Source organism: Salmo salar, chromosome 01, assembly GCF_965601325.2.
Source record: "Salmo salar chromosome 01, fSalSal1, whole genome shotgun sequence".
Taxonomy (NCBI): domain Eukaryota; kingdom Metazoa; phylum Chordata; class Actinopteri; order Salmoniformes; family Salmonidae; genus Salmo; species Salmo salar.
The window spans coordinates 165,426,696-165,438,810 of record NC_138291.1 but is presented as its reverse complement, the minus strand read 5'-3'; the positions used below and the strand labels follow the sequence as shown (position 1 = coordinate 165,438,810).

At 42.1% G+C, this 12,115-nt stretch overlaps 1 protein-coding gene across 1 annotated transcript; it reads left to right on the top strand.

The window, feature by feature from the left end:
• The first annotated feature begins 5,801 nt into the window (after positions 1-5,801).
• Positions 5,802-11,869, top strand: LOC106568932 (ribosome biogenesis protein NSA2 homolog). Its single transcript, XM_014139775.3, has 6 exons — positions 5,802-5,996; positions 6,472-6,659; positions 6,879-7,029; positions 7,339-7,518; positions 10,841-11,033; positions 11,479-11,869. The coding sequence occupies exons 1-6, from the start codon at positions 5,994-5,996 to the stop codon at positions 11,544-11,546; spliced, it is 783 nt and encodes a 260-aa protein (XP_013995250.1). The 5' UTR covers positions 5,802-5,993; the 3' UTR covers positions 11,547-11,869.
• The last annotated feature ends 246 nt before the right edge of the window (positions 11,870-12,115 follow it).

Genomic DNA, 12,115 nt, shown 5'->3' with positions numbered 1-12,115 from the left:
CAGTGCTGTGGACACCTGAAGTGTGATAGTTACATACTCATGGAAATGACACATTTCATCACAAGATCATCTTTCATACAATGTCTATACATTTTACTACAATATGTTCAGCAGCACTACTATATGCGCTCATACACAGACTACCATGTTCTTGATTAATCTGTTTGCACAGCAAACAACCTTACAAGAGTATTGACAGTGGCATTCCTGGATTACATTTACATTCAAACATCATGTATATTCCACAGAAACATACTATAACCACTGAATTGTGCTATTGTTCGGTACAAAAGTCCATTAGTCCAATCCTAATCTCTTGTGACACAAAACATGGCCATGCCACATGCTTGAACTGGATGCCGAGATTTGTCAAACCATAACGGTTCAGTTTCGAAGTGCAACAATCTCAAGTCCTGCAGCCATTTCTTGTAGTTTAGGAACAGGAGGTGATGTCATCAGGCGAGGCCAGCCATCTTGTTGAGCAGGGTGTTCTGGTGCTGGATGTTCATGGCCTTGTAGCTGTCTAGCTAGAAGGAGAAGGTGGCGTCAGAGTTCGCAGGGCGGTAGAGTAGCCCTGAAACCGAGGAGGAAAGATTAGATTCATTACGACCTGCGACATATTTATTAGTGCACACTTTAGAAAAAAGTGAATATGACCCTGGTAAAAGGTGCTAAACATGGACTTCGCATCATTATACCTGTCCGATTATGGCGTCTGTGAGAACATGGGCGGCGCCATGGAGACTGTCTCCATTTTGTAGTCCAAATTCTGTGAGCTGGCAAACAAACGGAAAGGGTGCACACTGCCACCTAGTGTCTTGTTTGAACAGGTATAAAGTCAAGGTTGGCGATTTACTGCTATTTGCAGTTATGTAATGTTTCCTCACGGGTATAAATCATTGGCTGATCCCTCCTGGTGACCTGGATGGAATTATGTGATCCTTCCTTAACCCATAGGGAGTCCCACCCAGTTGACTACTTCAAAATGGTGAAATTCCGCATTGGCGCTGCCCATGCTAAAACAGGTTTTTGTGCACTAGAATCCTATCTCTATGGTGCTAACTGATGAGTCTACTGTATGTCTCTGATACAGTTCTATTACAATCTGCATTTAGAATAGTGATGAAAGGGATTCATCATTCGCTGGCAACAAGACCCACTGGAGATGAGCAAGACAAACAGCAAAACGAATAGTACAATTCACACTGCCCTTAAGTGTCTCCAATAATGACATGATTCATTTCAGAAATGGCTATTTACTTTCATTGTGGATTGATTGGTATAAGTAGAAGATGGTCTGTCACTATGTGAGGTTTCATTTACATTTTAGTCATTTAGCAGATGCTCTAATCCAGAGCGGTTTACAGGAGAAATTAGGGTTAAGTGCCTTGCTCAAGGGCACATCAACAGATTTTTCACCTAGTCAGCTCAGGGATTCAAACCAGTGACTACCTGCCGCCCCGGCAATATTAAAGTACCTCTTCTCGGCCTGGGCGTTGTCATGGCAACTCTGGATGTCCCGGCTAGCCTCTCGTCTCTGAGCCAGGTCACCGAGCTCAGGTGCTCCTCCCCCACTGTCACCCTCCCCCAGCCTCAGAGCCTACAGAGGGATAAACAACACTTACTACCGTAGTATTACTAATAGGGGCACTGTTACTACCGTAGTACTACTATCACCAACAAACCCACTACTGCATTGCTAATAATGTCTTCTTCTATGAACACTTATTTTCTGTGGACACTCTCCTTCTATGGACACTCACAAATCCACGACGAGACTACGGTACAGTACATAGGCAGAGATCTCATTGTGTACACAGCACTATCAAACGGTGTCCCTATGCAGTTTTTGAAGATAAGCACAACAAATTCATAACATATTGTACAAATTGGATTCGTAACATATATGAAATCACTCTTCCTCTTCCCCCTCCTGGAACCGTGTCAAAACCTGTGAAGGAGAACAATTTAAATACTAACTGTAGAATCTCTGGGTGGTTCAGCTCAGCTTTTACACAGCTTTGTGCTGTACTTAGAAGAGGACTGGCCACCCCTCATAGTCTGGTTCCTCTCTAGGTTTCTTCCTAGGTTCTGGCCTTTCTAGGAAGTTTTTCCTAGCCACCTTGCTTCTACACCTGCATTGCTTGCTGTTTGGGGTTTTAGGCTGGGTTTCTGTACAGCACTTTGTGACATCAGCTGATGTAAAAAGGGCTTTATAAATACATTTGATTGAATTTGATTGATACTCTTATTTGTAAAGTGATGTTAGCTATCAGTAGGCGTATCTTCCTACATCCACACTAGATCAGGGGTTCCCAAACGTTTTGCTTCGTGATCTACCAATTTCTGGGTTTCTGTTGAGTTGGGATGATGATGTCATTTCCATTACCTGTTCTATCAGAGCTATCCTGGCCTCCTGTAGAAGTTTCTGGTCATCTAATTGGCTGAGGGGTTTGATTTCAAACAAATGGCCATCCTCTGCTCTGGTTGGTAATCAAGTCGACCAATCCGATGAAGCTCTTCCCGCTGCCAGTTGGAATATATTCAACAGGTAGTTTCTCATTTATAAAACAGCTACTGCAGCATTTACTTTGCTATAAATATGATCATACTTCACTATTTTTATTCTCAAATGCGAGTGGAATGCTCACACTGTCGAGCCTTAACCACCTGCCAACGTGGCTGGGGAAATGGACATCTTAACCACCTGCCAACGTGGCTGGGGAAATGGACATCTTAACCACCTGCCAACGTGGCTGGGGAAATGGACATCTTACCCGCCAGTGCCAAAATCTACCCGCATTTGGCAGGTGGCGGGTATTCATTTTAGGGCCTGTATTATTCTTACAGTCATTTAGGCCTACAGTTCTCATTGTTGGAGTGGACATGTGTTTTGCAGAACTCACAACCTATACTACACTTGTGAGAAACTATTTTTTATTTTATTTCATTCCATTTGAGTTTTGTCAATTTGTATATCATCTTTTGTTTGAAACACTCCTGTCAATGTTGAGTAAGGACGCACACCTGATTATGCTTATAGGAGGAGGAATAGTCCACATGGTCTGCATGCAAATGTAGGCCTATAAATGTGCCCATTTGGGGACGTCTTAAAGTATTTCTAATTGTCTTAACTCACCACCACTAATGAGCTGTGGAGCTTCTCAAAGTAATTTTTCTTCACCTCAAACAGCAAGTAAACTAAGTCTGTTTTTAGAATCAATTGAGAATGACAAAAGTTCCTCAAAGTATTTGAACAATATTTCCAGTGCTCGCTCTTTCGATAACCACTCAACATTAAAAGGACAAATGTAATGCTCTTATCCAGTGGAAACGTCATAAAATACCTGATTACTTCTTATCCTGTGCACAAATAGCCTACAGCTGTGTTTGTCCCGATGTAACTAGCGTTGGAAACTCTGAGGGCACAGAATCTTAGTCTTATACTCAACTGGCCCCTCCCTGGATTTTGTGTTAAACGCTCTACAACAAAGCTTTCTTAGTGTCCAACAAGCTTTCTCTGCCCTTAACCTTGCTCTGAACACCTCCAAAACAAAGGTCATGTGGTTTGGTAAGAAGAATGCCCCTCTCCCCACAGGTGTGATTACTACCTCTGAGGGTTTAGAGCTTGAGGTAGTCTTCTCATACAAGTACTTGGGAGTATGGCTAGAAGGTACTGTCTTTCTCTCAGCACATATCAAAGCTGCAGGCTAAAGTTAAATCTAGACTTGGTTTCCTCTATCGTAATCGCTCCTCTTTCACCCCAGCTGACAAACTAATCCTGATTCAGTTGACTATCCTACCCATGCTAGATTATTGAGACGGAATTTATAGATTGGCAGGTAAGGGTGCTCTCGAGCTGCTAGATGTTCTTTACCATTCGGCCATCAGATTTGCCACCAATGCTCCTTATAGGACACATCACTGCACTCTATAAACTTCAGTGAACTGGTCATCTCTGTATACCTGTCGCAAGACCCACTAGTTGTTGCTTATTTATAAAACCCTCTTAGGCCTCACTTCTCCCTATCTGAGATATCTACTGCAGCCCTCATCATCCACATACAAAACCCATTCTGCCAGTCACATTCTGTTAAAGGTCCACAAAGCACACAGATCCCTGGGTCGCTCGTCTTTTCAGTTCGCTGCAGCTAGCGACTGAAACGAGCTGCAACAAACACACAAACTGGACAGTTTTATCTCAATCTCTTAATTCAAAGACTCAATCATGGACACCTAGTGACAGTTGTGGCTGCTTTGCATAATGTATTGTTGTCTCTACCTTCTTGCCCTTTGTGCTGTTGTCTGTGCCCAACAATGTTTACCCTGTTTTGTGCTGCGACCATGTTGTCATGTTGTGTTGCTACCATGCTGTGTTTTCATGTGTTGCTGCCATGCTATGTTGTTGTCTTAGGTCTCTTATGTAGTGTTGTGTTGTCTCTTTTTTATCATGATGTGTATTTTGTCCTATATTTATATTTAATGTATTTTTAATCACAGCCCCCAACCCCCGCAGGAGGCCTTTTGGTAGGCCTTCATTGTAAATAACAATTTGTTCTTAACTGACTTGCCTAGTTAAATAAAGGTTCAATTAATTTTTTATTTTTTTTAATAGTTTCAAGTTTGGTAGAGCAAGTTTCAGGTGATCCAGTTGATTGTTGATACAATATTTCAAGTTTGTTACAGACAGGTCATGGGTAGCCAATGTGATTAATAGAATATTTATTTTTATCAGGATATTTTCTACCTGCAGGCTACAATGTTTTTATGTTTTGTGTTTATGTAGGACATTTTTACATAGTTGGCAATGGCAAGTCACTTTTAGATTTGTATAATTTTCATTTAGATTTAGAATGTAGATTAACCACAGATAATGATTTTGAGATACTAAATGAAACTGTTCCACAAAAATGTGCATATGCAAATCATAACTGGCACTCAGATTGGTAAAATTTGTAAGATAAATTGGCACTCCAAATGATAAAAGTTGCTGACTGCTGGTGTAGCCTATTACCGGCAACTTCAGGAGCATAATAGCAGAATCTGTGAAGGCCAGCAGCAGCGGGAGGAGCGTCGGGAACCGTTTTTTTCCCTTCTGGTTAGGCTTGATTTCTGGTTAGCTCTTGAGTAATTTGTATCATAATTATTTAATCAAACAGCATGCTTAAAGGATCAGACAAGTTCAGTACATATAGCCTAATTGATTTTATTAAACAGTGTTTTACACTACCAGTCAAAAGTTTTTACACCTACTCATTCAAAGGTTTTTCTTTATTATTACTATTGTCTACATTGTAGAACAATAGCGAAGACATCAAAACTATGAAATAACACATTGAATCATGTAGTAACTAAAACGGTGTTAAACAAAAATAAAAAAATATATATTTTAGATTCTTCAAAGTAGCCACCCTTTGCCTTGATGGCAGTTTCGCCCCTGCTCAACTCTAAACTTAGCACCTACTGTTGGCCTTGAACTGACTGTCAAATAAGCTAAACACATTCTTTAAATGCCTGGCCATCATTTTTCATGATAACAATAATCAAAAACAGTAATGTATTCATATCTCAATGATGCAACTATAAGAAATCTATCCACATTTTCCGCACACTTTCCTCATGAAAGCAACCTTCAAAATACATTCCCATCAGAATTTCACCTCCGGTTTTACATTTTAAAAAGCAAAGTGTAATGAGTATTAAAACTGGCCTGATTTTTTAAATTGTATTAATAATTTATAGGTAACTCGTCAATTTAGTACAGTTTATATATAGTGCGCAACGGGACAGTTCTGAACCCTCGCACCAGGTTTCTTTCCGGAATTTGTTTGAGGACACTTAAATTACGTACTTCCTCTAAAATTCTGGCTTCGGGGAAAATAAACACCAACGACCCAAGCCTTAAGTCAAAACGACGAAAGAAAAACACATTTGAAACAACCAATTCCATAAAATAAGTATTGTACCTGAACACGTAACATTCAAGACACAAAATGGTAAGATATCCACGGTTCACGTTCTATATAACATATTTGATAGGATGTTAGCTAGCTGGCTAGTTAACATGTGGCAGACGCCTGACGACAGTGTCTCAAATGTGTTATGTTGGTCGAACTGCTCTGGATATAAAATCACGGCTTGTTTCAGATACATATTTGCAAATCCGATGCACAATAGTTAATATCATTTTATTGAAATTACTATGAAACATACTTTAGGAATACGCCCGCTGGACTGAATTGTTTTGATATTGCCTTACCTCAAGTAGCTAACGCTAATCAATCAGCAATTAGCTAACCAAGTTACTTTAATGGTCATCATTCCAAACATATTGAGCCAAGTAAGCCGACCTTTTATATATTCAGAAATCATTCATTATTTGTGATGTTTGTTTACTTAAAACACATTCAGAAAACCACAACCCTTTAAAAAAGAAGTCGAACTGTAATTCTTCTTTGCCTCTTACCCCAGCCCCAGAACGAACACATTGAGTTACATCGTAAGCGCCATGGCCAGCGCCTGGACCATCAGGAGAGGAAGAGGAAGAAGGAGAGCCGTGAGGCCCATGAGCGCTCACATAAAGCCAGGAAGATGATTGGTCTGAAGGCCAAACTCTACCACAAACAGAGGCACTCAGAGAAGATCCAGATGAAGAAGACGTAAGTATATGGTCGTACACTACATGCTGCAGCACCCTCTGAAAAATCAGAATAACATTTTTCTTGTTTTATTATAATGAAAGTAGTGCACTGGGCTTTACTAGTCCTGTATTAACGGACCAATATAGCTGTCTGTAGCGCGGGCAAACAAATGTTTCCTTTGATTTGCCATTACCGCTGTTTGTTGACAGCTATGTACCACAACCTGTCTCACCACAGCCTCAAAATGCACGAACAGAGGAAGACCAAGCAGAAGAACGACGACAAGACGCCTGAGGGAGCAGTACCAGCCTACTTGCTGGACAGAGAGGGACAGTCACGCGCCAAGATCCTCTCAAACATGATCAAACAGAAGAGGAAGGAGAAGGCTGTGAGTATTCGATGCCTTTCTTCATCATGTCTCACCGAAGACAGTGCATCTCTAGACAGATTATCTTGTATAAAAGGGAACAATACCTAGCTGAATCCCATCTGTTGTCAGACTAATTGTTTCAAATGTCAACATAATACTGTATGGATTGGTTTCCAGCAATCCCATTTTAAGCCTAGTCCTTAACTTAAATGCACTTTCAATGAAATTGGACCTACGTGTGCAAAGCCCAAGCCAGTTTAGTTGAAAACAGGTTCTTAAAGGTGTCCTGAAATGGTCTCTGATCGGATATTCTGTTTCTCCCTGTAGGGTAAATGGGAGGTGCCCCTGCCCAAGGTTCGGGCCCAGGGGGAGACGGAGGTGCTCAAAGTAATCCGTACAGGCAAGAGGCAGAAGAAGGCCTGGAAGAGGATGGTGACCAAAGTGTGCTTCGTAGGTGACAACTTCACCCGCAAGCCTCCCAAATATGAACGCTTCATCCGACCCATGGTAAGAAGGATGGCGCCATTACTCACTAGCATACTGTGTGTGTGTGTATATACATACACATACACATACACACACACATGTATGTATGTATGTATATATATCTGTGTGTGTGTATATATCTGTGTGTGTGTGTGTGATGTGTGTGTGTGTGTGTGTGTGTGTGTGTGTGTGTGTGTATATACATGCATACATACTGCTCAAAAAAATAAAGGGAACACTTAAACAACACATCCTAGATCTGAATGAAAGAAATAATCTTATTAAATACTTTTTTCTTTACATAGTTGAATGTGCTGACAACAAAATCACACAAAAATAATCAATGGAAATCCAATTTATCAACCCATGGAGGTCTGGATTTGGAGTCACACTCAAAATTAAAGTGGAAAACCACACTACAGGCTGATCCAACTTTGATGTAATGTCCTTAAAACAAGTCAAAATGAGGCTCAGTAGTGTGTGTGGCCTCCACGTGCCTGTATGACCTCCCTACAACGCCTGGGCATGCTCCTGATGAGGTGGCAGATGGTCTCCTGAGGGATCTCCTCCCAGACCTGGACTAAAGCATCCGCCAACTTCCTGGACAGTCTGTGGTGCAACGTGGCGTTGGTGGATGGAGCGAGACATGATGTCCCAGATGTGCTCAATTGGATTCAGGTCTGGGGAACGGGCGGGCCAGTCCATAGCATCAATGCCTTCCTCTTGCAGGAACTGCTGACACACTCCAGCCACATGAGGTCTAGCATTGTCTTGCATTAGGAGGAACCCAGGGCCAACCGCACCAGCATATGGTCTCACAAGGGGTCTGAGGATCTCATCTCGGTACCTAATGGCAGTCAGGCTACCTCTGGCGAGCACATGGAGGGCTGTGCGGCCCCCCAAAGAAATGCCACCCCACACCATGACTGACTCACCGCCAAACCGGTCATGCTGGAGGATGTTGCGGGCAGCAGAACGTTCTCCACGGCGTCTCTAGACTCTGTCACGTCTCTCACGTGCTCAGTGTGAACCTGCTTTCATCTGTGAAGAGCACAGGGCGCCAGTGGCGAATTTGCCAATCTTGGTGTACTCTGGCAAATGCCAAACGTCCTGCACGGTGTTGGACTGTAAGCACAACTCCCACCTGTGGACGTCAGGCCCTCATACCACCCTCATGGAGTCTGTTTCTGACCGTTTCAGCAGACACATGCACACTTGTGGCCTGCTGGAGGTCATTTTGCAGGGCTCTGGCAGTGCTCCTCCTTTCACAAAGGCGGAGGTAGCGGTCCTGCTGCTGGGTTGTTGCCCTCCTACGGCCTCCTCCACGCCTCCTGATGTACTGGCCTGTCTCCTGGTCGCGCCTCCATGCTCTGGACACTACGCTGACAGACACAGCAAACCTTCTTGCCACAGCTCGCATTGATGTGCCATCCTGGATGAGCTACACTACCTGAGCCACTTGTGTGGGTTGTAGACTCCGTCTCATGCTACCACTAGAGTGAAAGCACCGCCAGCATTCAAAAGAGACCAAAACATCAGCCAGGAAGCATAGGAACTGAGAAGTGGTCTGTGGTCTCCACCTGCAGAACCACTCCTTTATTGGGGGTGTCTTGCTAATTGCCTATAATTTCCACCTGTTGTCTATTCCATTTGCACAACAGCATGTGAAATTTATTGTCAATCAGTGTTGCTTTCTAAGTGGACAGTTTGATTTCACAGAAGTGTGATTGACTTGGAGTTACATTGTGTTGTTTAAGTGTTCCCTTAATTATTTTGAGCAGTATATATATATATATATATATATATATATATATATATATATATATATATATATATATATATATGCACACACACACACACATCTATCATATATATATATATATGATAGATGTGTGTATATGTATGTATGTATATGTGTGTATGTATATATGTGTATATATATATATATGTAGATGACGTAATGACGTTAGAGGTATGCACGTCAGCCTTGACATCAGTTTTGCACATCGGTGTTAAACTGGACATCGGACCGATGTTGGCGTTTTTTGATAATATCGCTCAATTCCGATATGCTCACCGATTTTTATTTTGCGCATCCCTAATATTAATATTGCAAGTTCAGCCAACTTTGATCTAGGTATAATTTCAAAAGCTCTGAATTCAGCTAACAAGGCAAAACAATTCAATTGTTATGAACACAACCTTCTGTCCGTCTCCATCTATTTTAACAGCATGCTAGCCTGTCAACTTTGTTCAGATGTTGAAATTAAGTGACCTACCTTATTTCTCAGAATGGGAACGAGTTGCCAATTCCATATAATTGTTTAATGCTTATTGCACATTTTATAAAACCAACTAAACGGCCTGTATTGCAATCTTTATTTGACTAAAATGCTGCTAGTGATAAATGGTACAGTAATGCGTGTGAAACTGAGCATTCATTTTCCACAATGAAAATTGGTACATCTGTTTTTAGTAGTGTATGCTCTGCTCAAGATTTGAGTTGAAACATCAACAGGGTATGGTTCGAAAGGTTAATTTATCATCTTACATTAAAATGTCTCCATGTGTTTCGGTGTCTATATGAGCAATTTCTGTTGGACCAAATCTCAAATGCAAGTAGCAAGTTGAAACTGTTTGCGTGGTAGGGGGAGGAGCTTGGGAGAAAAAGCCGAATCAGAGCTTTCACTCTCGCCAAAGTCTGTACAAATTAAGGCCAATGCGTTTCTATGGGCTTATTTTTAACCTAAGCTTGTCACCTGCCTTCCCGCCTTTGGGACAACGACTCCCAGTGTTAGGGCGGAGACATGAGCATCTCGTCATTATATACAGATCTCTGGTGTGAATGGAAAGGTCCACAGAAGGAGTGAACGAGACAAGACCAAAAAGACATGAGAACAAGTGGATATAAACACTCATAAATCCAAAACTAAATTATGCGATACAGGCAATTTGGAATATCATGCAAAAAGATCATTAATTTGAATGTATCGCCCAGCCCTAATGTGTGTGTTCTCTAATATACAGTATTTGGCATGTTGACGCCTTTCTCAGTTAGTTGCAGTGTTTGAAACTTTGACCTGTAAACACCCTCATCACTGTGTGAGCGACTACATTTTACAAATGTATCAGTCTAGAGCAATTTAGTTACAACCAGTGCACTCAACTAAATGACGTAAAACAACTTAAATTGACTTGACTTAAACCTTTTTGCTCGTTGGGGACCATTGGCAAACTTCTGTGTTGAACAGATTTTTCCACTTCTTTCAATGATGTTCCTAGTTAAGAGGCAAAAAACCCTGAAGTAAATGTCCCACCCGCCTCTGCCCTTTCCTCTCTTCAGGGTCTACGCTTCAAAAAGGCCCACGTGACCCACCCGGAGCTGAAGGCCACATTCTGTCTTCCCATCCTGGGTGTGAAGAAGAACCCCTCGTCACCCCTCTACACCACCCTGGGGGTCATCACCAAGGGAACCGTGGTAGAGGTCAACGTCAGCGAGCTGGGCCTGGTAACGCAGGGGGGAAAGGTCATCTGGGGTGAGTCAGCTCCTGTCCTCTCACATGGCTGTGTCTATGGATATTTATCTGGATCAGTATGGGCCGGTTTCCCGGACACCAATTTAAGCCTAGTTCTGGACTAAAGCACTTTCCATGGAGATTCTCCATTAAACATGCTTACTCCACGACTAAGCCTAGACTGTCTGGGAAACCGGCCCTATATATGTTATTTATTTAACCAGAGGGCTGCAGAATTGTGGGGGTTGGTGTTTGTCCGGCATTGCTACAGGAGGATGTATACTTTTATTAAACGGTGCAGAAATGTCTGATTTATAAGACGGTGAGGCCAAAGTAAAGAATAGTGAGTGATGGCAATGTATTAGATTGATCTCACTCCTGACAACACTAATATAAAACTGCATACAATCTGTCGGTGTAATTCAATTTATGAAATGTAGGGATTAAAATGTCTCTTCTTCCTCAGGTAAATACGCCCAGGTGACAAATAACCCAGAAAACGACGGCTGCATTAATGCTGTACTGCTGGTGTAAAATAAAGAACTCTATGGGACGTTTTTCCGGACACAGATTAAGCCTAGTACTGGACTAAAGCATTGATGGAGACTCTCCATTGACCTTGTTTAATAGTCCAGGACTAGGCTTAATCTGTGTCCGGGCAACCGCTCCTCTATACAGACTGTGCCTGTAACATACAGCCAGAGTTGGGGCTGGCATGGAATAACGGACATCTGTGGTTAAACCGTGTGTTGGAGATGGAGAAAACATCAGATGGCATATTTTGCAACAAGGTGTCTTGTAACTAAATTCTGAAACGTGCTCAAAGGAATGTGACTAAATAAAACATTTTAAATGTTTGTCATTTGTTTTTCAGATTTTCTTGGTTGCATATTGCCTCACAACAAGAGTCATATGTGACTGCGCTCTGAGAAGGGGGGGTCCTTTAAAACTGATTAAGAGCAATGCTTGTGAAAAAGGATGGTGTGAGAAAGGGAGAAAGCCAGCCTATACAAGTCCCCTGCACTCCTCAGAAAAGTCTGACAGCAGGCAAGCCTGTTGATGTCAGGATACCTGAGGGTCATCCACTTTCTGTCACTGGCGGA

Coding starts and splice junctions, on each gene's coding strand:
- LOC106568932 (XM_014139775.3), top strand. Junction 6,660..6,878: donor AAGATCCAGATGAAGAAGAC/GTAAGTATATGG, acceptor GTCTCACCACAG/CCTCAAAATGCACGAACAGA. Junction 7,030..7,338: donor AGAAGAGGAAGGAGAAGGCT/GTGAGTATTCGA, acceptor TTCTCCCTGTAG/GGTAAATGGGAGGTGCCCCT.